This window comes from Mus musculus, chromosome 5, assembly GCF_000001635.26.
Source record: "Mus musculus strain C57BL/6J chromosome 5, GRCm38.p6 C57BL/6J".
Taxonomy (NCBI): Eukaryota; Metazoa; Chordata; class Mammalia; order Rodentia; family Muridae; genus Mus; species Mus musculus.
In genome coordinates, this window is record NC_000071.6 from 100833257 (window position 1) to 100860836 (window position 27580).

The 27580-nt window shown below is 45.5% G+C and overlaps 2 protein-coding genes and 1 long non-coding RNA gene across 12 annotated transcripts in view; 2 read left to right on the top strand and 1 right to left on the bottom strand.

Annotated features, from left to right (window-relative positions):
* The window catches only part of Abraxas1 (BRCA1 A complex subunit), a 41063-nt gene extending 28455 nt beyond the window's left edge, over nt 1-12608 (bottom strand). For all 6 annotated transcript variants that reach the window (XR_389290.4, XR_001784743.2, XR_001784744.2 and 3 more), the window contains exon 1: nt 11866-12608. The gene's annotated coding sequence lies outside the window, so the exon portion shown is untranslated. The remainder of the gene's footprint in view (nt 1-11865) is intronic.
* Gpat3 (glycerol-3-phosphate acyltransferase 3) overlaps nt 12409-27580 on the top strand; it is a 53438-nt gene continuing 38266 nt past the window's right edge. Inside the window, exons 1-3 of one of the 5 annotated variants that reach the window (XM_011249432.2) lie at nt 12409-12537; nt 13399-13692; nt 23886-23952. In XM_011249432.2, coding sequence (XP_011247734.1) covers nt 13552-13692; nt 23886-23952 — 208 coding nt within the window. In that variant the 5' untranslated portion in view covers nt 12409-12537; nt 13399-13551. Of the gene's footprint in view, nt 12538-12602; nt 12692-12908; nt 13106-13127; nt 13302-13398; nt 13693-23885; nt 23953-27580 lie in introns of those variants that run through there. The other 4 variants (XM_011249431.2, XM_017320852.2, NM_172715.3 and 1 more) reach the window with 4 other exon arrangements.
* Gm46917 lies at nt 14303-15708 on the top strand. The gene is made up of 2 exons (XR_001784903.1): nt 14303-14953; nt 15421-15708. It is a non-coding gene; the product is annotated as a predicted gene, 46917 (long non-coding RNA).

Consider the following 27580-nt stretch of genomic DNA (forward strand, 5'->3'; position numbering starts at 1 on the left):
CTCGGAATCCTCCTGTCTATCAGCCACAGGGACTACAGATGCACACCATCGTAGCCAGCTCTTTGGGAGAGGGCTGGTGATCAAATTCACATCCCTGGGTTGTGCAGCAAGGAAGTGACTGGCTATGCTAACCCACACGCTCTCTGCTCAGTGCTTTGATTGAGGTAACTTACTCTTCACAAACATGTGTCAGGGGTTTGTGTAACCTACACCTTAGCTGGCGAGGAAGTGGGGTGATGAGAGAGAATACTTTGTGTGTGGTGGCTGTGTGTTCTGTCCTTTCAGCGCAAATCACTGGAGAGACTATTCCAGCAAAGTCATCGAAGGAAACCACGCTGCTCATGGAAGCCGAGGGGTTAGCCAGATGCATGCTTACTTTGGATCTGGCACCCCACAGTCCTTAGACTTCACAATCTAATTTTACTAATCCGACCAGGGCCTTTCCATAAACTATTTAGGAAGCAAGTGAGCCTAGATGCCTCCCTGTGATCCAAATCCTCCCTGTTAATCTGACTCCAAGGTCCAGAGCTTCTCTTAAGCTCTCTGTGGGCAAGCCAGTGGCCCTGGAACACTGCTAAGTAAGCTGAGTACAGGTCACTGAGCTTATAGCTCAGTCTGCAGCTCTCAGCCTTATCGCCTCTGTTGTGGCTAATCATAGGTGCCAACTTGACTGTACTAAAGAATTCCTAGAAACTTGGGTGGTGGCTGGAAGGAGAATGGCTCCCATAGGCTCCTGTGTTTGAATACTTGATCCCCAATTGGTGGAACTGTTAGGGAAGAATCAGGGGTGTGGCCTTGTTGGAGGACATGTGTCACTGAGGTCAGGCTTTGAGGTTTCCCAGTGTCCTCTCTGCCTCATGCTCGTGTCTCAAGATGTGAGCTCTCAGCAGCTGCTTCAGGCCTAGGCCTTGCCTGCTGCCATGTTCCCTGCTTTGATACTCACAGACTCTCACACTCTGAAACTGTGAACCCAAATAAACTCTTTCTGTGCATTGCCTTGATCATGGTGCCTTATCACAGCAATAGAAAAGTAACTAAGAGACGTGGTAAAGCATTGTTTGGGGGCAGGGTTGGGGGGGGGGGGATGCCTGTGAAGGTGTGTCCAGAGAACGTGTGAGGCCTCTTAGAGTAGGTGAGAAAGGGCTTCCTGAATGTGTGTGGGTACCACGCAATTGGTCAGGGAGACAGAACAAAACCAGACAAGGTGAAATGCATGGAGCTAGCGATCTCTGGACTCTCCAGCTCTTCTCCTCAGACACTGAACTCTATGTGCCTGGCCTTGATATTTGAGGACCCACATGGGGACTTGGCCTTCTGAGTTCAGTGTGAGAATTAGACAACTCAGCCTCCCTTATCATTTTTAAAGATATATATTTATTTTAAATTATGTGTCTCTATATGTTACAGTTGTGTAGCTTGGTTTCATGTGGAACTCCTAGTGTAAGCAGTGGCTAACACTGACTCTGTCGCCTGCCTTTGGGACCCTATCCTCCTACTGGGTTGCCTTGTCCAGCTTTAATAGGAGAGGAGGAGGTGCCTAGTCTTGATATGCCATGGCTGGTTGATATTCATGAGAGGCCTGCCCTTTTCTGAGGAGAAACAGAAAAGTGGATGGGAAGCCCGGCGTGGTGGCGCACGCCTTTAATCCCAGCACTCGGGAGGCAGAGGCAGACGGATTTCTGAGTTCGAGGCCAGCCTGGTCTACAGAGTGAGTTCCAGGACAGCCAGAGCTACATAGAGGAACCCTGTCTCGAAAGAAAGAAAGAGAGAGAGAGAGAGAGAGAGAGAGAGAGAGAGAGAGAGAGAGAGAGAGAGAGAAGAAAGAAAGAAAGAAAGAAAGAAAGAAAGAAAGAAAGAAAGAAAGAAAAGAAAGAAAGAAAGAAAAGTTGGATGGGAGAAGGGGAAGAAGGGAGGGGGGCCTGGGAGAAGAGAAGGGTGTAAAATTAATTTTTTAATAAAAAAAATGTGTCTGTGTGGTATGACATGTGGGTACAGAGGCTGTGCAGTCAGAAGAGGGTGTCCCTCACTTTTGAGCAGGAGTCACAGGTGGCCGAGTCACCTGATGTGGGTGCTGATGTGGGAACTGAACTCTTGAGCCATTTCTCCAGCCCCTCAGCTCCCCTTGTGTTTTGGCTAAGACACTGCAGAGATCCCAGGTCTTGCAGTTCCCTGACAGTTTTAACCAAGTCCCCTGATAACTCATATAGTGACATTTGTCTGCGGATCTGTCCACTTGCCTGGCAGTCATCTACAATTTGGCCTTTTCCTGTTGGCTTTGTGTCTCTGGGTTTTGTGGCAATCATTACACCCCTGGTCAGGCGGTAGTGGTGCAGGGGTGTCACACACCTGAGTAATGAACAAAACTTGGAGGAAGGGCTAGCTGAACTGAGAGGAACTTTATTTTTTATTTATTTATTTTTTTTTAATCTCCTCTCAAGTCAACTATGAGCTGAGCTGCTTTTTCCTCTGGACCATTTAGCTAAACATAAAGCCCTTTGCTTTTGGTAGAAAACAAAAGAAAACAGAACTGTGGAAATCTTAGAGTTTTTTGTTGTTGTTGTTGTTTGTTTGTTTGTTTTTGGTTTTTTGAGACAGGGTTTCTCTGCACAGTCCAGCTGTCCTGGAACTCACTTTGTAGACCAGGCTGGCCTTGAACTCAGAAATCCACCTGCCTCTGACTCCCGAGTGCTGGGATTAAAGGGGTGCGCCACCACCGCCCGGCTTTGTTGTTCTTTTGAGACAAGGTCACTCTACATAGCTCTGGCTGTTCCAGAACTCTGTGTGTACATGAGGCTGGCCTTAACATTTCCCTCCCCCTCCCCCTCCCTGTCCCGAGCTGCTCAAACCTGGGAACTCTTGGAGTTCAGGGAGGATACTTGTACAGGCTGGGTTTAAAGGCTAGTGAACTTGCTTAGCATCACCTAAGCTGTAAGTGCACACGGGGCAGCAGACACCTGTGTTTGGTGTTTTTTTTCACTGCTGTGATTTGACATAAAGCAGCTTAAGGAATGAGAAGTTTATTTTAGTTTTGAGGCACGGCAGCAGATGGCTTTTTGGCAGCGGGAGCATGGAGCAGTTTGGTCCATGATGTCATGCGTCAGGAAGCAGAGAGGTGGACTGCAGTTGCTCACATCACTGTTTCCTCTTTTCCTTGCTATTCATCCCAGGACCATGGGCCATGGGATTGTACCACTGACTTCCAGTGTGGCTCTTTCCCCATCTGCTAATGGTCTCTGGAAAAAACCTCACAGATGCATACAAAGATGTGTCTAATCACTGCCCTGGGTACTTCTTAATCTGATCAAGCAAACAAGGGGAATGAACATTCACAACAATTGAGGTTTTCCATATAGTGTGTAGGTTACTGCATTGATGAAGACTCACAAAGGACCTAGGGACTTCTGAGTGCTGGTGTGTGCCTCTTGTGGAATCCAAGGAGGCAGTAATAGTCGCCTCATTTACTCAGGGAGACAAAGGTAATTCAGTAATTTTTTTCCCCAAGTTTATGGTAAATCCCAACCAAATGTTAGCCTTCTGCAGAGCACAGATCTGATGGGTTTAACAGTAAGGCGCTGGGCTGGTGGGGCTTGCCTTCAATCCCAGTATACAAGAAGCAGATCTCGTAGATCTCTGAGTTCGAGACTAGCAAGTTCCAGGACAGCCAGGGCTACACAGAGAAACCCTGTCTCAAAAAACAAACAAACAAACAAACAAACAAACGTAAACCAAAAATTTATTAAGAATAACAGTATACTAGCCGGGCGTGATGGTGCATGCCTTTAATCCCAGCACTTGGGAGGCAGAGGCAGGTGAATTTCTGAGTTCGAGGCCAGCCTGGTCTACAGAGTGAGTTCCAGTAGATCCAAGGCTACACAGAGAAACCCTGTCTCAAAAAACAAAAACAAAAACAAAACAAAACAAAACAACAAAAAACAAAAGAATAGCAATATATTGGCTGGTGAGTTGGATCAGTGGTTAAGAACACTGCCTGCTCTTCCAGAAGTCCTGAGTTTAATTCCCAGCAACCACATGGTGGCTCACAACCATCTGTAATGGGATCTGACACACTCTTTTAGTGTGTGTCTGAAGACAGCTGCAGTACTCAGATAAGTAAAAAAAAAAAATAACTAAATATTAATCCCAGCACTCGGGAGGCAGAGGCAGGCGGATTTCTGAGTTCGAGGCCAGCCTGGTCTACAGAGTGAGTTCCAGGACAGCCAGAGCTGCACAGAGAAACCCTGTCTTGAAAAACCAAAAAACCAACCAAACAAACAAAAAACTAAATCTTAAAAAAGGGGGGGGGGCTGGTGAGATGGCTCAGCAGTTAAGAGCATTGACTGCTCTTCCAAAGGTCCTGAGTTCAAATCCCAGCAACCACATGGTGGCTCACAACCATCCACAATGAGATCTGGCGCCCTCTTCTGATGCATCTGAAGACAGCTACAGTGTACTTGGATATAATAATAAATAAATCTTTAAAAAAAATTAAAAAAAAGAATAGTAATATGAGGGGTGAGATGTCGATCACTGAGTAGGATGCTTTCCAGCATGCAGAGTGCCCTGGGTTGGATCCCCAGCAGCACATAAACCCCAAATGGCAGTGTACATTTTGAATCCCAGCACTCAGAAGGTGGAGGGAGGAGGGTCAGAAGTTCAAAGTCACCCTCCGCTCCAATAGTGTGAGGCTTCCCACCTCAGTTAACCTAATCTTGGCAATCCTTCACAAGCAGGCCGGGAGATTTGTCTCCTGTGTGATTCTAGATCCTGCCAAGTCAACAGACAGTCAGTGTTAGCCATAATAACTCCGCCCCTCGTCAGCTCGACACCCAAACATATTCCTGGTAAGCCATATCTCCCACCTCCTGTCACCACAGGCTCATGACATAATGCAGAGAGCATTCCGTTCACTCCAACGGTGCCTGGAGGCCTTGCAGTTCCAAAACTGTTCAAAAGCTTAAGTGCAGTCTCTTTTGAGACTCAGGTACTGTCTCAATTGGGAGCTCTTATAACATCAAAAAACAGATTGCTGGGCTGGAGAGATGCAGTGGTTAAGAGCACTGACTGCTCTTCCAGAGGTCCTGAGTTCAAATCTGGGCAACGACATGGTGGCTCACAACCATCTGTACTGGGATCTGATGCCCTCTTCTGGTGTGTGTCTGAAGACAGCTACAGTGTACCCACATACATGAAATAAATAAACAAACAAATATTTAAAACAAACAAACAAACAAACAAACAAACAGGTTGCACACTTCCAACATACAATGACACAGAATAAACATTTCCATTCCAAAAGGGAAGAATGGGGCATAGTAAGAAGACCAAAGTAAGGTTGAAACCCAGCATGGAAAACACCAGAATCTGCAGCAACGTGTCCATCATCTGGGCTAGTGACAGAAGTGTGTGAACCCCTGAAGGCCTGGGTAGCCCTACCCCTCCAGCGCTATGCCTGCAGCACATGTAACCTTTCTCCAGGGCCAGTCCCTACCCAGCTACACCACCTTGAATCACAGCAATGACCTGCATGTCCTGATAACCCTATGGGTACAGTAGCGGCACATATATCTTACTGGTAACCAACTGTTCTCTAAGTGGCCTTAAGACCTGCTTAAAAAGACAGATACAGTGCCTTGCACTGGAAACCTAGCTAGGGAGGTCATGGTTATTGGAGGAGAATCTACAACCCTGAGTGAACCAAGCCAGCTTAATCCCTAACAACAACCTTTTTGGAAAGAATGTAAGTGATGGAGGGTAGAGGATGGGAAGGAGTGCCGAGAAACGCAGCCTCTGGGTGTGTCATGGCTGTCTACTCCCCCACCCCACCTCTAAGAACTCTCAGTAGCTGCAGCTACCTGCACAAAAATGCAGCTCATCAACTTTCCACCATGGATGGATGGGGAGGGCTAACAGGCTCTTCCCCTACCTCACCCACCCCCACCTACCCTCACCCACCACCAGAGAGAGATGTATTGGTTACTTTTATATTACAATGAGCACTCGGGAGGCTCAGGAGGCAGAGGCAGGCGGATTTCTGAGTTTGAGGCCAGCTTAGTCTACAGAGTGAGTTCCAGGACAGCCAGGGCTACACAGAGAAACCCTGTCTCGAAAAAACAAAAAACAAACAAACAAAAAAACCCAAAATGATGACTTATTAAAAGTATCAGGGCACATTAAAAAAAGAAAGACATCGGGGATGGAGAGATGGCTCAGCAGTTAAGAGCACTGACTGCTCTTCTGAAGGTCCTGAGTTCAAATCCCACAACCACATGGTGGCTCACAACCATCCGTAATGAGATCTGGTGCCCTCTTCTGGAGTGTCTGAAGACAGCTACAGTGTACTTACATATAATAAATAAATAAATCTTAAAAAAAAAATAAAAGAAAGAAAGACATGAGAACAGTAGGGAGAACTTGTTGGGAAGAAAGGGACTGGGGGGCAAGAGTGAGGGGATGATTGAGGGAACATGGTCAAATGTGTGTGTGTATGCATGTGCATATGTGTGTGTATGTGTGTGTTTGTGTGTGGTGTATATGCATACGTGTGTGCATGTGTGTGATGTATGTGTGTGTATGTGCATATCTGTGTGTACATATGTGTGTTTGTGTGTGATGTATGTGTGTGTATGTGCATATGTGTGTGTACATGTGTGTGCATGTGTGCATGCATGTCTGTGTGTGGTATATGTTTATGAATCAAAATGAGAAAGAACAGTAAATCACCAAGTTGAACCAAAAATAAATCCTTCCTTAAGTTCCTTCTGTTGAGTATCTTATTAATATTGATGGTCTTCCCTCCAGTTCCAAAAAAAAAGAACAATTGTTCTCTATTTCAATTAAGACCTCTTCAGAATGGCTTCTACTGACCAACAGTAAAATGGTCAAGGCTGGTAAGTCGCTAAGACTGAATATTCCCTATCGTTCTGATTCACCATAACTTTAACTTTGTAGACCAGGCTGGCTTTGAACTCAGATCCACCGCCTCTGCCTCCCAAGTGCTGGGATTAAAGGCGTGGTTTGGTGTTTGCTTTTTCTACAAAGTCTCATGTAGCCTTGGCGAACCCCTGCTGGCATGATATAGTCAATGTATTATTGACCTTTAATTTACAAACTTATAGTCTAGCCTTCCTAAGTATCTCCTTTTTCACCCCAACATAATATTTTTGATTGATTATTTGGGAATTTCATACAGTGCACCCTGATCACTCTCCCTTCCATTCCTCCCAGGTTAAAAAAGAAAAAAACAAAAAACAAAAACCCAAACCCAAACCCAAACACACACACACACACACATACACACACACACACACACACACACACACACACACACACACACACACACACACAGAGTCCTGTTTGTGTTGCCCATATACTCACTGGAGCATGATCAAACTCCCAGTGGCAGCTCCTTAAAGACAACTGAGTCCTTCCCCACCTCCCCATCCTATTCAGAAGTCACCAAGTCTGAAGAATTATATGTCAGCATCTTAGCACAATTGTAAAGGATTCTTTTTAATGGCTTTCTGTCTGTAGTGTTTCTTTTGGGGTGGGGGTTGTCATAAAAGCCTTTAGCATCTCTCATTGTCTGCAGTCATCCATACCACTGCCACATAACAGCCAGGGCCTGCACAGATCATGGACTTCCACATGCTTTCTGGTGGCAACACAGACCATGAACATCAACATGTCCCTAAGTACAGACTATTGACACCAAACTGGTCGCTGGAGGCCCTAGAATCTCTTAATATCTCTTTGTGTCCTCTTCTCTGTAGATCAGCATTTAAAATGAGAGCTGTTGCCATTGAAACAAGACCCACGAATGCAATGGGAATAATGGAATTCCGGGAGGCAAAAGCTAAGAGGGTATATTAATCCCTAAAGATGTGCTGTGTAAGATGTGGTAACTGTATCAGAATAGCTGGCTTAGCACTGAATTGTGGTTTATAATGAAACAGACCAGTGCTTTACTGTATGTCCATGTGATTTAAACAGAGCACTGAAGTCCAGCTTGAATCACAACAGTCATGATCCTTCACTGGATTCTTGAACTTGCGCCAGTGTGCAGACCTAGAACCTCTGGAAAGCCAGGCTGCTAGAACCCTGACAAGATCCGTGCTTACTAATGTGTTTCTCCATCTTCCCCAAAGGGATCCATGAAGTGACCATGCATCGAATGCAATGTAAATAGTCAGACTTCCAGGGAATGCTGATACTGTTTCTGGCTCAGTGCCAATACCTGGATACTCCAAATGTCACTCTGTCCAGCAGTGAAGTTGGGAACTTATGGAGACAATGGCGTTTAAGCTCAGGTCATTTGCAATGGATCCAATGAGCCCTTAAACACACAGTGGTTGTTTTTTTTTTTTTTTTTTTTTTTCCAATTCTAGAATGCTCAAGTGCTGTAGTCATATTCAGCAACTGTTATGATCTGCGTTGGCTCCTTGACATGTGGCATGAGAGATAGGCTTGTATATGGCCACAGAGAGGAGCTTTGCATTCTGATCTTCAGAAGAGTCCCTGTATGAACAGGAGTCAGGAACCTGGAGGGGGGGCTGGAGGGAGCACACAAGAAAAGTCTGTTTGTAATGCGTTCGAGTTAATACAGACCGTGGAATGTGGGGAACTCAAGATGCTGTCTCTCCAAATTAGGATGCTTGAGGAACTAAACTGGGTGTTTGGGGCCAGGTCTATAATCCTAGTTTGAAACTAGGATTAGGAGTTCAAGTCTAGCCTTGACTAGTTAGTAGGGTTGCTTTCACTCACTGGGTGTCATTGTCATCTCAGAGGCTTACTGCTGAATAAGCTCACTTTTTCAATAAGTTCTTTCTCAACTCTGGCTGGCTGGTTCAACTCAGCTATTCTGGCTCAAAACTGCACTCCAGCTGACTGATTCAAAGTGGCTTCTCTTGGCTTCTCACTGAATTGTTCTGCTTGGGAAAACTGCCTCTGAATTCCATGAACTGAAGGGAACTGACTTCACTGATGACACAAACTCAACTGAACTGCCCTCCTCCACGACTCCTTCTCCACTGCTCCTAAGTCACCTCCCTTTCCTGTTGGTTCTACTGAGAGCTGGGTGTATCCTATTTCTGACTCATTCTAAAATCTTTCTCTGATTTGTCACTTTGTCTGTCCCTCAATTAGACATTACTTCCAAAATGGCTGTTTCCTTCTACAAGCTAACTTTACCTTCATTGTGTGGGATTAAAGGTGTGTACTAAGGGCATGTCTGTGTTCCAGCCAGAGGGATAAAAGATGTGCCCTTCCAGTTGGTTCACACAGACCTAGAAGGTCTTTAGATGTGATTGCTTGCCAGAGCAGCCATGTTGCTGGATTACAATTCCTCCACACTGGCTATAGGAGACCTTGTCTCGAAAAAACAAAACAAAAACAAACAAAGAAGACAACAACTCTTGTGCGCATCCGACTTGCCAGCAAGTAGACGTCACAACAGGATCCTTCTGCAACATGTTTATTGGGAGAGCATGGACTGCGTAGGCAAAAGACCCCAAGTCCAGAACTGGTGCTGCTTATATAGGCCTAGGAGAGGCGTGTCTCACACCCAGATTGGTTATTCATGGGTTATGCTTACTACCTCATTTGCATGTCTCACATCTGATTGGTTAACATGTCTCTCATCTGATTGGTTAATATGTCTCTCATTTGATTGGTTAATTCTCAAAACCTCATCTTGGCAAAAAACTTTACTGCCTATGTATGTGTGGTGGCCAGAGGTAGCCAGCACCACCCTGCAACGGCACATGTGGCTTCCCACAAACAACAACAACAAAAACCTTAGGAACTGAGTGTGATGGTGAATGCCTTTAATCCCAAGCCTCTGAAGGCAGAGGTAAGTTGATCTCTGTGTTCAAGGAAAGCCTGATATACATAGCAATTTCCAGGACAGTCAGAGCTATAGACAGCCCCTGTCTAAAAACAAAACAAAATAAAAAGACAAATCTCAAAGCAAACAAGAAAAGACCAATGAGAGAAAGAGAGAGAGAGAGAGAGAGGATAAAAAGTGACTTTTCTTTTCCTCTCTAATCTTAGGGCTACAGCTCATGATAGAGCCTTGGCTTAGCATGTGCAAGGCCTTGGTGTTGTTAGTATTGCAACAACCAACCAACCAACCAACCAACCAGGAAGAGCGCTGCTATGTGATTTTATTTGAACCCAGGGCCTTGCGCATGAGCTCTCCTAGTAAGGAGCATTCTCAGGCTGCCTCCCCTCTTCCCTCCCTTCCTTCCCTCCCTCCTCTTCCTAGGCAGGGACTAGATATATAGACTTGTTTCCATATCTGCTACATCTGACTACCCCTCCCTGCCATGGAACACATAGGGTGGACTACTGTCTGTCATTGGGCTTAGGGAAAACAAACAAACAAACGAACAAACAAACCCAAAAGTGGGGAAAAAAAAAAAACGGGCAGTGGTGGCGCACACCTGTAATCCCAGCACTTGGGAGGCAGAGGCAGGTGGATTTCTGAGTTCAAGACCAGCCTGGTCTACAGAGTGAGTTCCAGGACAGCTGGACTGTGCAGAGAAACCCTGTCTCAAAAACAACAACAACAAAAACAAAAAACAAAAAAAATGGAGCTCTTATCCTTCAGTTGAACATCTGACCCAAAGTACTGCACGTGTAGGAAGAGCCTCTCTGGAACTCTATCTATCTGTATTAAAGTCAGACTGCAGAACTGAATCCACAACTGTCGTCCACCCCACCCTGAGGTCTCACAGTCTGTCCCAGAATAAAAGACTTAAGTAACAGAACCACACCAGACAGATTCCTATCTGTTCCTTGAGTTCATTCAAATACTAGAAAGATGCCCAGTATGTGAACAGGGACAGAGACTAGAGTCACAGAAACCACAGAACTCTTGGAACATCAGCAGCTGGAAGAGGAAGGATTCTCCCTAGAGCTCTTGCGGGCAGCCTGACTATGTATTACAGCATCTTAGTTTCAGACTTCTGGCTTCCATAAAGGTGGAAGCTCCAAGTGTGATCTGTTAAGGCAGGGGAGTCCTCACTGCAGGAAGGGGTTTCTGAGGAGGTAAAGTGCTGAACCTCTGCTTTTCTAAGGTTGCCAAGGTGAGCCTGTGTCTTTTAGGAGGCTTTGTGACATTGCTGGGGTGTGTGGGGGTGGGTAAGACATTCCTAAACAAAGCCCCAAACCAAAGCGTTCACACCTTTGATTATGAACAACAAGCCTTCCTGGGCACTGGGGTGTTTGTGTGCTGAGCAGAAACAGGGGGCCTCCTGTTTGTTTCCTCTGCAGGGTGAACAAGGGAGCAGCCCTTAGTCACTTCAGCTGGAGGGAATAATAGAGGTTAAATATTTTATTGGAACATTAACTGAGCTAATAAACCCTAGCTTGTGGCCTAACTATATAAACCACACATGCGCTCAGAGATATGTTGGCCAGCTTCCAGTTTCCTTCTGCACATACATAGAGGTTTATTTGATTTTTAGATGGTGTCTAAGAAAGCCCATGCTGGACTTGAACTCCTGATCCTCTTGTTTCTATTTCTTAAGCGCTGGGGTTACAGGTTTTCCACATAATGCCTGGTAGATGCTTTTCAAAAAATAATTTTTGTTACGTTTTATTTATTTTGTGTGTGTGGGGAGGCATGCCACCGAGCACAGGTGGGCAGGAGATAAATTGGTTCTCCCCTTATACGGGGGGGGGGGGGGGGGGTAGTGGTGGTGTCCAAAGATTGACGGGTCATCCTAGCTGACTGGCATCAGGCAACTTTGTTGATGAGCCACCTCAATGACCCCAGAAGCTGTTTTGAGAGTAAGCTCCGTTTCCTTCATAACTTCATTGTCCTCCCCTTCCCCCTTCTTAGTGGGAAAAGTGTCTTACACCTACCTGGCAGGAGGCTCAGAGAACAAACTTGTACAGTCTTTAAGGCCGGCTTCCTTCTTCCTCCACCCCTTCTGGAGGTGAGGGCAGCTTTCTCTGCAATATTTGCTGTAAATACTTTCAGTTCATTTTGCTAGCTCTCTCACTTTTTCCAGCTCCCAAACTGACTCCCGACTGTCAACAGTAAGAGTTTGGTCCTTCTAAGAATTGAGGGCCGACTCGGTGATGGTTTGGATCCTAGTCAGTCGCTTTGCAAACTGCTGCTCTCAATATCTTTTCTCACGCTTATTGTTAAAACTGGTTGTCCTGCAGTGGAATACGCGTGCAGGATTTTCCCTTCTTCGTTCTAGTAAGGCCGTTCATCACAGCGGCGTGGGACGTGGACCCCTGAGAAACTCTTAGCCAGTTAGGTGAAGGTTAGTATTTGCGCAGCGTTTTCTGCAGTCGGTGTAGGCGGATGCTAGGGAAGCTTAGACTGGAATCTCCTCCAGGGAGGGGAGTGACAAACAGCCTCTAGGGTGTCCTGTCCTCCCCTCCCCCTCGCCCGCTCACCGGTCCGCCTGCCCTTTTAAAGCAAGGTCTATAAAGGATCTACCTATTTAGTCTTAAGCTGACTGTTGGAACTCAAAACAGCCCAGACCCATCTCCTCGGAATTCTCCAGTCGCAGATTCCCGAGCGTAAGTGCTGGAATTCCAGTCTTCTGCGACACAACCGCTTGGAATTTCTGGGTCTATTTTGTGGCTAGAGAGGTGGTGGCAGAGTGGCTAAGGCGACTTGTGGAGAGAGAGAAAGCGGGCGAGCTTTCTTTCCCTGACTGCAGCTAGGAAGGAGGTAAGAGAGAGCCACGAGCCACGGTGCGCGACTGCCTCACCCTTGTTCAGTAGTTTCCTCCTCCCGAAAGCCCTTCCCAGGAGGTCGTGTTGCAGGCTCACAAACAAGATCTTCCGCAGCGATCGGGGACGTCAGCGGTCCGTTCTGTGGGTGAAGATGGAAAGTCTGCTACCGAAAGAACCTTTGCTGGGAGTGCGGGGGGGCGGGGCGGAGGGCGGCGGCTCTCTAGGCAGCAGCGCCCGGGAGACGCGGTCATGCCCCGGAGCTCCCTGTTGGGTGGCGATGGGGGTGGGGCAAGGGTAGAGTGTAGAAAAAGGGAGCCCGGCGCCCGAAAGCCACTGGCTACCCGCATAGCCCGCAGCCCACGCCGAGGTGCAGGGAACCTGCGGGGATCCTCGCTGCCGGAGGGCCTCGGTGAGTCACCGCGGGGTTGTCGCAATCGTTACCCGGAGGAAATCAGGCCCGGGGTGGGGCGCGTTCCTGGCTGCCTCCATGCACTCTGACTGCACTAGGGTGTCCCGTAGGTCACCCAGCTGGGTCTTCTCGCCAGAGACACTCAGGTCTGAGCCGGCTGCCGTGGCTACAGCTTGGCCTGGGCCTCCAGTAGAGAGTGAGCTTGCGGGGCCAACCGGGACCCAAGGGGAGGAAGCAAGGAGATCGCAGTAGTTCTGAGAGTTCTCGCCTTCCCTTTCCTCTTCGCTCCGCAGAGCTGAAGGGAACGAGGCGGGCGGCAAAGACTCCTCAGAGCCCGGCTCCGGGCTGGACGCTGTGTTTTCCGAACTGCGGCTGGACTGCCTGGGACTCTGACACCTACCGCTCTCGGCTTTCCTGGGGACCTCTTCCTGAGGGCGTGCTGAGACATGGAGGGCGCAGACCTGGCGGTGAAGCTCCTGTCCACCTGGCTGACGCTGGTGGGCGGCCTCATCCTTTTACCCTCGGCCTTCGGATTATCCCTGGGTATCTCGGAGATCTACATGAAGATCCTGGTGAAAACCTTGGAGGTGAGTGCAGGAAAGGATGTGGAGCTCCCGCTGCTCTGAGGACTTCGGATCTTGGAGTGGCAGGGGTTGAGCTTTGAACTGTGAAAGCAATTTGGGCAAGGGGGTCAGTCAGTGGTGGGAGGTCGGGGTGGAGATGGAACGGGGACCCGAGAGAATATTTCAGTTTCTGGTCTGCTGTAGTGAGAAAGACAGCCTGATACCAGTCAAGAACAGTAGCCCACCTCACAAGAATCCCTCTATCTGTATTTCTTCTTCACTACTATTTTTTTTTTTTTTTTTTTTTTTTTCTTACTAGATTAACCCCAGGACAGCCGTTTGCTGTATCAGCAGGTTTATTACCCACTATGCCTCTCGGGCTGTCACTTCACTCTTGAGTTTTTACAGCCCCAGGTTTCAGAGGTCCTTTTGTGACTACAGAGGCATCCTGTTCCACTTGGTGCCCAATATAAGACACCAAATGGCTGGGTGGCAGAGAAGAATCTGATTTTTTTTTTTTTTTTTTTTTTTTTTTTTTTTTTTTTTGGTTTTTCTGGACAGGGTTTCTCTGTGTAGCCCTGGTTGTCCTGGAACTCACTCTGTAGACCAGGCTGGTCTCGAACTCAGAAATCTGCCTGCCTCTCTGCCTCCCGAGCCTCCCGAGTGCCCGGCTGAAGAATCAGATTTTATTTTAATGTAGTCACGGGGATTTTTATCTAATCAGGTGCACTGGAATACTATCCCAAAGGTTTCTGGTCCTGGGTTTGTTTGCAGATTTCAAGGACAAAGGTGTTAGATCCAACTGAGTGGAGGGACAGGAGGGACGACATCAGCATAAGCTTATACACTCTTTTTTAGTAAAATTTAGAAGGCCACTCCAGGCCGGGAGGCAAGTGATGTGAGAATCGGAGTTCAGACGTTTGCTTGAGTTAAGTGTGACAACAGTGAATGCAGAGGCTCTGTAGGCTGTACAGCTTTGCATTGGTTTGGTACCCAAATCTCATCCCTGTTTCTCTGTATCTGATCTAGCAAGGTCATCTGATCCCTGTACCTTATAGTATTCGCCCTCAAAAGAGGGGAAACAATGCCTATTTGCATATAGATTTTGTTTTGGTTTTGAGACAGGATCTCACTCTTGGTGCCCTGGCTGGCTTTGAAGTTCTTGACAATCCACCTTCTGTTTTCTGGTGTTACAGAGTGGGACCGTCAGACTTAGCTTTCCACGTAGTTTTTAGGAGTGCGAACACATCAGTGCATTGAGTCCGTAGGAGGGCACTCGTGCATGGTGGGTGCCTTGTGTCTTTATGATTAAATGACGGGGTACGATTGCTTAGATTCTGCTGCCTTCGGTTTCTCCTGATTCTTTATTACCATCTGTAGCTGTGCACTTTTTTGACCTGTACTTTCTGCCCTCCCGTAGGACTTGGCTCTGTCCCTTGCTTTTAGCACTGGAGTGGCTCCTAGATGCACATCTCTACCTCTGCTGCTTGCTAATGCTTTCCCTTAGGCCTTTGCTGGACTTTCTCTTTGCTGGCCACTTTGTGAGTCCTTAAAATGGTTAGATTCTTTTATCTGCCCCACTCTCTCTTCCAAAATGGCATCTCACTTCTTAGCTCACACTTGCTGGCCTTGAACTTGGCTCTTGCTGCTTCAGGTTCCCAAGCACTGAGTGATGTGTGCCACCTTGTTAGCTAGCCTTCAAGGTTTTAACTTTTTTTTTTTCTCTTCTCTCTTCTTATTGCCATTACACAGTGTTGTAGTCACACTATGCTGCGGATTTTAGTTTCCTCCCTACTGGCCGTTCTTCAGAATGCTAACTCCACATACAGCAGTGATCCTCTTCAGCACTGCCTCCTGAAATGACCTAGCTGGTTTCTTGGGCAGCAGTGTCCTTTGGAGAACCAGATAAGGGGAATCACAGGCACATGCTGGCTTCCAGGTGCTCATTACTGCCTCGCTTTAATCTCCAAGGAGGGCGTCACCACCCAGTTGTTCTCGGTCGTCAAATTACTGTATTTGATGAGATGATTGCCCATCCAGGTTCTGGCTTTTGAGTTTGTTTGTCCGGGCCCCAAGCGTTTTCCATCCAGAGCAGAAACCAACGTCAGAGAAGATCTCTATTTCTCTCCACATGTGCATTGACCTTAAACCCAAGAAATACACACACGGCACACTCATCCCACACCTTGCCACAACAGTCACACCACAGCCCCCGACCATAAGCCAATCACACACATACACTCTTCATTGTCTATTGTGTGTTTACTTTAAATTTTTAAAAAAGATTTATTTTTTATTATATGTAAGTACACTGTAGCTGTCTTCAGACACACCAGAAGAGGGCATCAGATCTCATTACAGATGTTTGTGAACTACCGTGTGGTTGCTGAGATTTGAACTTGGGACCATCAGAAGAGCAGTCAGTGCTCTTAACCGCTGAACCATCTCTCCAGCCCCAAATTTTTATTGTTAATAGGCGGCTTTTTAAATGACCATACTTAAAATTCTGGAGGTTGTTTTGGGTTTGGAAGCCCGTTGAATAGCTCACTGTGGTGTCAGGTGGCTCACTGAAACCACAAGTGTAATCCTAGCATAACAGGGAAGCTGAGACAGGAGGATTGCTTCGAGCTTGAGGATGGCCTAGGCTATAGAGTGAGACCTTGTCTTAAAAAAAAATATATATATATTGTGAGCCATCTCGATGACCCATAAAAATTGTTATTATTGGGACTGGAGAGATGGCTCAGTGGCAAAGGACATTGACTGCTCTTCCAGAGGACCTGGGTTCTATTCCCAGCACCCAAGTGGCTGTTACTCCAGTTCTAAGGGGATTCCAATGCTTTCTTCTGGCCTCCTTGACCACTGTACAGATGTGGTGAACAGATGTGCATGCGCCTATACACATAAAGTAAAGAAATCTAAAACAGTAGTAGTATGAGCTGGAGAGATGGCTCAGCAGTTAAGAGCACTGACTGCTCTTCCAGAGGTCCTGAGTTCAATTCCCAGCAACCACATGGTGGCTCACAACCATCTGTAATGGGATCTGATGTCCTCTTCTGGTGTGTCTGAAGACAGCTACAGTGTATTCATATGCATAAAATAAATAAATATAAAAATGTTAAGATAAACAAAAACAGTTTTTTAAAAGTTGAAAGTATTAGTAGTAGTATTAGTAGTAGTAGTATTTTTTGAGAAGAGTCTAAGAATTATTTAATTGTTATGCGTTCTCTTTAATACATGGATTTTTAAGTAGATAAATAAGATGTCTGATATGAAAGTAGAAAGGAGTATCTGGGGGAGGGAAGGAACTTGTGGGGGAGGGGCGGGTATGTGGTAATGACGGTCAAAGTACGTGATACATCTGGAGGAAAAGAGCTTTATGAAACCCATCGCTGTGCACCCAATATATGCTGATAAGTTTTAAGTAAGTTATTAACAGGCAGGAACAGAACAAATTCCTTTTATCTGCTAAAGCATATATGCTAAACCCTCTAAACACCAACACCAAGATAGACATATTAATATCCCCTTTTGTCTGACACAGTGATCACGCCTATAATCTCAGCACCCAAAAGATGGAGACAGGGCTGTTCTAAGGTCAGGCTGAGCTACAGAGTAAGATTCGATCTCAGGGCTGGAGAGAAGGCTCAGTGGGTAAGAGCACCGACTACTCTTCTGAAGGTCCTGAGTTCAAATCTCAGCAACCACATGGTGGCTCACAACCATCCATAATGAGATCTGATGCCCTCTTCTGGTGTGTTTGAAGACAGCTACAGTGTACTTAGATATAATAATAAATAAATCTAAAAAAAAGAATCCAATCTCAAAGTGGGGAAAGAAATCAGAAGACTGGTGAAATGGCAGTTGTCATCAAGCGTGATGACCTGAGTTTGATCCCTGGAACCCACACGGGGGCGGTGGCATGTGCTGGGAAGGGGAAGGCATGGCTAACTATGACAAGTTGTCTGCTGACCTCCACACGCATGCCGGAGTGAAGATGTCTTCAGATATTCTAGTAGACACTACATTTCTGTGACTAATGGTGGCTTAATCCTATCCTTTGATGTCTCCTCCCTCTCCTTCATCTTCCTACCTTTTCTGTCATTAAGTCGGACAGAATCTTGCAATGTGACATTAAGACAGTGACAAGGCCAGGCGGTGGTGGAGCACGCCTTTAATCCCAGCACTCGGGAGGCAGAGGCAGGTGGATTTCTGAGTTCGAGGCCAGCCTGGTCTACAAAGTGAGTTCCAGGACAGCCAGAGCTACATAGGGAAACCCTGTCTCAAAACAAACAAACAAACAAACAAACAAACAAACAAACAAAACAGTGACAAGTAGCATCGAATATCCTTGCTTTGGTTTTCACTTTAAGGAAAGTATTTCTTTTTTCTTTTTTTTTTTTGCTTTTGGTTTGGTTTTTTCGAGACAGGGTTTCTCTGTGTAGCCCTGGCTGTTCTGGAACTCACTTTGTAGACCAGGCTGGCCTTGAACTCAGAAATCTGCCTGCCTCTGCCTCCCAAGTGCTGGGATTAAAGGCGTGCGCCACCACCGCCTGGCTAAGGAAAGTATTTCTAATTTGAAAAATTGTGACATTCATTTAATGTGTGTGTATTTGCACACGTGCTTGCACGGTTATTTTTTTGAGCATCTACTGCATGCTGCCTTCTTTGTTGCTAGGTGTCCCTAGATATGAATACGTATCTACATGTCTCTGGTATGGCAAACTATTTGAAGACAATGCTATTTGGGATAGAATAAGTTCTGGAAGTCTTTAAAGCAGTAATTTCTAAGGGGTAGATAAGAATTTGCTAGGTATTAGGTATGCCAAAGATTAGTCAGTCTTTGAGATACAAACTGAAATGTAAACCTTCAGACTGAAGATGTGTCTGAGAAATGTATGTGTTAGAATCTCTAGCTTGTGTGCAAGTATGTGCACGTATGCACATGTGTATGCACATGTATGTGTGCATATGTGTGTGTGTATACATGCTAATCCAACAGGAGCATATAGGTTAAACACTGTAAGGTGCCTGCTGCTTTCAACCTCCAAGTTAATTGTAGGGTTCAGGTGAGAGTAGTGAGGGATTGCTTTCCATGGTCTGAGGTTTAGGATTGGAAAGCAACATGGAACAGAAGGAGAATATCAAATTACTGACAGGAAGGAGGTGAGAGGGCTGTCTGTGGGCACAGCTAAGCAGAGTGCCTGTGGGGCTCAGCCCTGGGTTTGTTTTACCAACCCTGAGAGAAAGGGATTTGTAAGATGCCAATTGTTTCTGATAATGTGGGCACTGCAAGGAGCAACTCCCTCCCTTTTGAGGATTAAGATGGACAAGTTCTCTGGTATCTCTGGCTCTGTGGTCCCTGGCTGGTCACTTTATCACAGCCTTCGGTTCTGTGTGTATAGTTTGGGGCGCATCCTGTTGGGTCATTCTGAGGCTTTAATAGGAGAGAAAATGAAGGGTTTTGACACACAGTTAGTGCTGAGTTTTAGTAGAGTTTAAACTAGGACAGTATGACAGGCCTTATATTGCTTGTTTACTTGAGACTAAGATTTAACTTGTCCCCTTCGATGGGTTAGCACGCACTCAGCGGTTTCTTCTTGCCTATGGCATATGGATTCTCTTGTCTCTTTACTCTTCCATCCACCAAAGATTTTCCATCTTTTGAAAGAAGCGTGCCCATAATCCCCAGGAGGCTTTTACTAAGTGTGTAGAACTCTCTAATGGAAATAGAATCTGTGCTGGAAGGCCCAGGCTGTTTATAATGAGCAACGACTATAAAGAAAAGCTGGCTTTTCATTTATCTTAATTTCACAGGGGCCTGTCATTATTCTTATTGATTTAGAGTTAGTAACACGCAGCTGTTGGACGTAGAGTTGGGTTTTCAGTTTGAATCTAGAGCCAGGGTTTTCAGTCTGAATCTAAAGTGAGAAACTCTGCCAAGACGCCCTCATTTGGCTACAGATAATCCTTGCCATTTGGATTTTTAGCTGGTTTTATTCACTTTCTGTTATCTCTTTCCCCGTCTTAGTTGGTCCTCGAATCTTCACAGCATGGAATTTAGAAGTTATAATTATCTAAGGTGGAAACCTTATTTAAAAATCAGACTTGAGAGCTGCGGATGCAGCCCAGTTGGTACAGTGTTCTCTAGGACTTTGGGTTTGATTCTGAGCACCATGTAAATTGGGCATGTGTCTGTAATCTCAGCCTTTGGGAGCTGGAGGCAGGAAGGTGCACACTCACACACACACACACACACACACACACTCACACATACACTCACACACACACTCATGCACACACACAATAATAATTAAACATATATGTCACTAATAATTAAAAGGAAGGGGTTATGAACTTGAGAGGGAGTAGTGGAAAGTAGGAAATGATGGGGTAAAAATAATATAAAAATGGTATGGAATTATCAAAGAAAAGGAAAACAAGAAAAAGAAATGTAAGGTTATCCTCATCTATGTAACCTGGAAACCATGAGATCTTTGCTTTTTAAAATGTGGCTTGAAACAGACTTGAGCTTGTTTACCCCTTTCAGGCTTTGGGAAGCAGGTGCTAGGAAGCTTGGCGGGTCTCTGCTTTTGAGCTTCCCTTGGGGCTTGGTGACAGACAGATGTGGCTGTGGCCGCAGCATCCTATCGTTGCTAAAACTGCTGCCACACTTCAGGGTCCTCTTGTCTGCAGGGTCTTGAGGCAGAAGCATTTGGAGGTTATCCTGAGGAGACATAGAGGCCCCAGAAGAACTATTCTGTCTCTGTCCTGGGGCTCACCCGCTGGGGTGGAGAAGACGCATGGTCAAAGATAAATAGCGACCTGTTGGGAGATGCACTGATGGTCAGGGAAACTGCTCCTTCTCGGTACCTAAGCCAAGTGTGAGGTGTGTGGAGGAAGGATCCATCCATCAGAATTGCTTTGTATCCCACTATCTGCTGGGCACCCATAGTTCCTCTCCTTTAATGCTACCTCCCCCCCCCAACTTTCCCCCACCCTTCCACTCTCCCACTCCCTCTCCACAGCCCCGCATTGGGCTTGAACCTAAGGACTTGCACAAGCTAGGCGATGGCTCTACCGCTGGAGCTGTCTCCACAATCCTCAGCTTATTTTTGTATTTTGAGATATGGTTTCAGTAAGTTGCGCAGGCTGGCCTTTGGATCACTACAGTTAGTGATTACAGTTAGTGTAGACAGGCCTTGAATTATGACCCTCCTGCTGCAGCCTCCCAAGCAGCTGGACTTACAGACCTGTGTCATGGGCCTTGCCTGGCTCTCTAATCTTCACTGTCACCTTTGGTATTGACCCTCCTTAGAGAGATGATGAAGCAGATGGCCTGAGAGCTTAAAGTCTCAACTGGAAATAGGAAGACAAATTCTCCCTGACGCCAGGCTGGTTGCACTGCTTCTTTGTTCTCAGTGCTGAATAAGCACTGGAAAGCAGGAGTCTACACAGTCCCAAGCAGGTATCTACACAGTCCCAAGCAGGTGTCTACACAAAGTCCCAAGCAGGTGTCTACTACAAGAGTCCCAAGTTGTTTTCTACTACAGATTGCCATTGGCATAGAAGTGTCTTCAACCTTAAAATTTATTTATCTTGAGCAGTCTTTGTAGGTCAGACCCTGGCAACTCTCAAATGGGGAAATGCCATGCATCTTCCAGTGCTCTTTGTGATCAGTCTTTCTGTTTGAGGGATGTGATTTTCAATATGAAGAATATCGCTGTGTATGACAAGCTATCACAGGCCAAGCAGGCTAAACAGTAGAGACTTACTTTTTCAGGGTTCTGGAGCCTGGAAGTCTCAGGTCAGAGAGTCCATTGGGACTAGTTTCGATTCTCACCATGTCTTGACAGTCTTCACACATTACGGATAATTTCTGGTTTCCTTTCTTGCATGCATACATGTGTGCACACACATCCTTGTGTGTGAATGTGGGTGTCTCTGTGACATGCACGTAGAGGACAGCCTTGGGTGTCAGCCCATTTCTTACGTTCAAGACTGAGGCTTTTCTGGTGTATGCATGAAGTTAGCCTGCCAGTGAACCTCTGTGGACTCTCCTGTTTCTAAGAGAAACTATCTTATAAGAGTGCTGGCATTACAGATGTTGCAACACATCTGGCTTTTATGTGGGTTCTTAGGATTTGAAACCAAACCTTGCCACACTTTCGCAGCGAATGCTTTCACCCACTGAACCGTCACCTCAGCACCATTCTTTGTGTGTCCAAATTTCTTCTTAGAAGACCACTTATCAGATAAGATGAAAAGATCTTACCTGCAGATGTAAATTTTCCATCCTCGACCTGTGAATTCTAGAGTGTACATGCTGAACTCTTGCTGAAACTGATGATGCCGTCCATCGAGTGTACGGAATAATTGTTCCAGTCTAAGTTGCCTTTATATGAAATATGAGATTAGGTGTTGAGTTCTGAGAATAATAATGGTTGATCGTTTACACAAATTTATTTTATGCCATCTTTGGTTTCCTTACAAATGATAACAGGTGCCAAAGCTTTAGGGGAGGCCCATGGAAGCTAACCTTTGCCTCAGCTGAGAAAAGATGGCAGTTCAACAACAGCTCCCTCAGGAGGAGAGAGGATGCAGCCAGATTGAGAATGAGTCTTCCTGCCGGGCGCGGTGGCGCACGCCTTTAATCCCAGCACTCGGGAGGCAGAGGCAGGCGGATTTCTGAGTTCGAGGCCAGCCTGGTCTACAAAGTGAGTTCCAGGACAGCCAGAGCTATACAGAGAAACCCTGCCTCAAAAAAAAAAAAAAAAAAAAAACCAAAACAAAAACAAACAAAAAACAAAAAAAAGAAGTGGTGACATTCTTTGTCACATTTTAAGTGTGTTCAGAGCAAGCTGGCACTTGTTCTTTCTGATCTTTTACTGATACCCTCCCCCTCACATTTCTCTAATCACTTTAATAGGTGAGGAGCAAAGTAAGATGGTTGGCGTGTGTAACTCTTACTGATTTTTTTTTTTTTTTTTGGTTTTGGTTTTTCGAGACAGGGTTTCCCTGTGTAGCCCTGGCTGTCCTGGAACTCACTTTGTAGACCAGGCTGGCCTCGAACTCAAAAATCTGCCTGCCTCTGCCTCCCAAGTGCTATGATTAAAGGCATGCGTCACCACCGCCCAGCCTTACTGATTTTTTTTTCAGTGCTGGGAGTTGAACCCAGGACTTCATGCATGCAAGGCAAGCACTTTACCACCTGAGCTATAGCCCACCCTCTTCATACATTTCTTATGTATTTCTAATATTATTTACCATTTGATATCACACCATTAAAAGTGCAAGTTGATTTTCTTTATTATTGTTGCTACTATTTATTATTATTATTATTATTAATAATAATAATAATATTTTTGTTTTTTCAAGATAGGGTTTCTCTCTGTAGCCCCGGCTGCCCTGGAACTTACTCTTTGACCAGGATGGCCTCCAACTCACAGAGATCTGCTTGTCTCTGCCTCCAAGTGCTAGGATTAAAGATTCATGCCACCTCCTCCTGGTTTCAAGTAGATTTATTTCAATACAGCATTTAAGGAGTCTATAGATACCCCAACCCTTCCCCCTTATTTGGTTTGGTTTGGTTGATTGGGTTTTAGGTTGGTTTCGGTTTGGTTGGCCTTTCGCAACCCAGCCATTGTTGAATCTGCAATCTCTGGAAGTGCTTCATAGCTCTTGTGAGAAGCAATTTATGTATTTACTAGTATTTACTAGTCAGTGACAACAACTGTAGGAGCATACAAAGGACCAGTGTTAATCCCACTGGGCAAGAAGATGACTACCACAAAGTTTGAGCACGTGACTTCTAGCCTACACGTGACCAACCACATCCTGTGCAGCTGGGCAACCAAGCCTGTTTAGGGGGTATGAAAATACCCTGCTCAGTATTTTACATGACAGAACACCCCCACCCCCCATTTCCAGGGAGTTGTCTGTCCTTGGGCAAGGGGGCATTACAGGATTATCTATCCTTGAATAAGTAGGGCTTACAGGTTAGAGATGTTATTCTTTTATAGATCTCTTAAACACAGTAGTTAAAACTTAAAACATAACTCTAGCTCTCCACCAGCAGTAGTGTACATCAGAGGTTCCCTGGGGTCTCTCCCTAATTCAGACAGTGCCCAGACTTGGTGTTCACAGCTGTGTAAATATGTTCAGTGTTTATATGTGTCTGTGGAAGAGTTTTAATGAATGATTCTTGTTTTGAACAGTGGGCCACATTACGAATTCAGAAAGGAGCCCCCAAGGAGTCAGCTCTTAAAAACTCAGCTTCTGTGGGTAAGTTTTCCCTTACTTATTATTGTTCATACACTCAGACTGAATCGTTTAGAGCCACCCAATTGGAAAAAAAACAAAAAAAACAAAAAAACAAAACAAAACAAAAAGAGCCGGGCGTGGTGGCGCACGCCTTTAATCCCAGTACTTGGGAGGCAGAGGCAGGTGGATTTCTGAGTTCGAGGCCAGCCTGGTCTACAGAGTGAGTTCCAGGACAGCCAGGGCTACACAGAGAAACCCTGTCTCGAAAAACCAAACCAAACCAAACCAAACAAAACAAAACAAAAAACAATTGGAAGTTGGTCTATGCAGAGTGATGTCTTCTGTAGGCCTCTGGTTATTTGTAATTTTGTCTACAATATAGTAGCTGCCTGGATTCAGATAGGGTTATTATCAGGAGGGTTGGGCAGTATGTGTTAGCTCCTGTGTGTTCTTCCATATATTATTTTATTTCCAAGGACTTTGTTTCAAGAGGGTGTTCACAGATTTAAAGATGTGAGGGATGAAAAGGGGTACAGGCAGGCAATGTGCCGGGCAATATGCAGATTCAGCTCATTTACATATATTTAAGGTGTGGTTTAATCTCCCACAGTGCCAATGAACTGTTTAGTTTTGTGTATGTTTGTTGTTTGTTTTTTGTTTTTATTTTTTTGTTGTTTGTTTTTTTTGGGGGGGGAGTTTTGTTGTCTCTGTTACATTTTCCAGTTGCTGTAGATTATATGTCTAACTTAATTATTCACAATTAGAATTTGGATGTTTTATACATATATTATTATTGTTTGAGCTTTCTAATTTTTACATTGGAAATTTTGTTAACTTGAAAATGTCAGTTATTATATATGTATATGTATATATAACAGAAAACCAAAAACCAGCCAGCCAACCAACCAACCAACCAACCAACCAGACAAACAAAACCCCCACAATTCTTGTCTAGGAAAGGATTGTATCTCACTGGTAGAGTATAGACTTCATGTATATGAAACTCCAAGTCAAATCATCAAATCTCCCGCACCCCAAATTCCCAATAGCAACAAAAGCAGATTCTCCAGGGAAAAACATCTGCAGGCAGCACATTTGTCCCTTCCTCTGGAGGGGTACTGTTGTATGGTGACAAAGGTCTGGAAAAGCCCCATAATAAAGAAACATGTTATCTGGGCCTGGTGGATGCCTGTAATCTCAGACTCTGGGGGCTGAGGTCGGAGGATGGCATGTGTGATGACAATCTGGGCTACATAGCTGATCCAAGGCTAGCTCAACTGTGTTAGTGAGACCTTGTTTAAAAGACTTGGAAAAATTAGAGGGAGGGAGGGAGGGAGGAAGGTAAAGTGGGAAGAATGGAGAGAGAAGAGAAGAGAAGAGAAGAGAAGAGAAGAGAAGAGAAGAGAAGAGAAGAGTAGAGCAGAGCAGAGCGCATTATTATATGCTTTTTGGAGGTTACTTGACTACAGTCATCCCTTTTCCATGGAACACAGGACACCTCTTAGCTCCTGGTAGAAGTGAGTTAAAAACCAGTCTTTATTTATGTCTCTAAAGGAACTGTTTTAGTTGCAGTGAGAATTCTGGTAATCATTTCAGACACTTAGATTCACAGGAAGTCAAGTTTTATAGCAGTGACCAAGCAATAAGGAAGAAATAGATCACTAGATTAATCAAAAGGCTAAACTTTTCAGTGTTTTCAAAGCTGGTCCTTCACCTGCCCTCTGTCCTCTCCAATGGAGTATTTGACTCAGCCTTGCTGTCTGTAACTCGTAAGGTGTGGAGTGGGTTCCCAAGGGCAGATGGCTGTCTCTAAGGTGCAGAGTTTTGTGTGCCCCTCCACTCGGCTGCCCACGTGCCATGGTGCCCACCCACGTGCAATGGTGCTTTAGCTTTCCACCAAGGTTAACAAGGTCCAGAAGTTTAAAGAACACCTTGTCATGTACAGCACACACCCTCTTCCACTGCACTTAGTCAGCCTACCTAAGCACAATGGGAGTCCTTCCTTCCTTCCTTCCTTCCTGTTTCTCCCTAGCTGTTGGAGATGTTTACCATCCATGTATATAGCTTTTGACTTAGGCCAGTTCTGCTCCCCTAGGAGACAGGAGCAAGTTGGTATGGAGGGTCTGTGGGGTCTCTTGCCCTCTTTGTCTTGATGGGTACAACTATATCCTTCACATTCCAGCATTACAGTCTCTAGAAATAAGTCTTATTCACCAGATGTTATTGTCATCTGCTGAATAAGCTCAGCATTTCTAGTCTTTCTGAATGCTGGCTAAGTGGCTCAAACTCCTCTCCAAGATGACTGAGTCAGTCCAGCCTCTCTCTGGTTCTCATTGAATTGCTCTGCTCGGCCTCAAGCTGACTCTGACAATCTGTTCTCTCTAATCTTCTGGCTCCTTCTCATTCTTGTCTTCACATGTAACCTGTTTTTGTATAATTGTATTAGTAAATCTCCCTCCTCCTCCTCCCCTTCCTCCTCCTCTTCCTCCTCCTCTTCCTCCTCTTCTTCTTCCTCCTCTTCCTCCTCCTCCATTAAGTTGCCTCTTTCCTGTTCTCTAAGAGTTAGGGGTATCCTATCTCTAACTCATTCTGTCAGATATTTCTCTGATTTGTCACTTTGTCTGCCCCTCAATTAGATGTCACTGTTTGGGATTAAAGGTGTGTGCTAAAGGTGTGTCTGTATTCCAGACAATTCCAGCCGTAGGGATTAAAGTTGTGTCATTCTGGCTGGATCACACAGCTCTAGAAGTTCTTTGGATGTGGTGGATCCCTTGCCAGAACAGCCGTGTTGCTGGATTAAAATTCCCCTACAATAGATGGCTTAGAATTGGCCTGGGCAGTGGTTCCAGATGCTACACCTACTTGTTATAGGAGCTTAAGCTGTCATTCATTTCGAATGACTTGCTTTTGTTTCCAGTTCTTTCTAAATATAATAAAAATGTAGAAAAATATTGGCCCTCTGATTTAGTATTAAAATTAGTCAAGTGGTCAAGTATCATATAAGAAGAAACTTGTATGAAGCCACGTATGACCATGAGGAATTGTAGAAAGGATCTGCTGTTGGGAGCTGTGGGTCTTATCAGTAGAGGCTTGCCTGGCACCCATGAAGCCCAGACTTTGATCCCCAGCACCACACTAAAGGAAGTGGGGTACATTGTCATCCCAAGCCAGCTTGGCCTACATAAGACCCCCAAAGGAAAGAGTAGGAATAAAATGTGTCATGATGCAGAGAAAGGCTAGCTAGCACCTATGACATTTGCTATATTTAAATCAGAATGGCTGTCCTTTAGCCTGGGAAAATCAGAACAAACTTTCAAAGGTTATGGAACTTCTGTGATATCTAAGCTTGGCATGCAATCCTAAGCTCATTAAAATGTGGTGTGTGTCTGGAGATGTCATCCGCTACGCCGCTGTGACAGGTGTTAAGATGAGTGAATAAGCCAAAAGCAACGTAAGGTCATCCCTTGGCTGCATCAGTCTGGGATAATCCATGGCTGCGTGCTGTGTACCTCTGTCCCACTTCTGACGCTGCTTAGGAAACCTGCACTTTCGGGGGTGTGGCCCTGTTGGTCCATCCTCTGTTTGGAGTCATTGGGGAAATGGTGTCACAATCCTAGACAGACAGTAGAAGGTGACGAAACACTCAGAG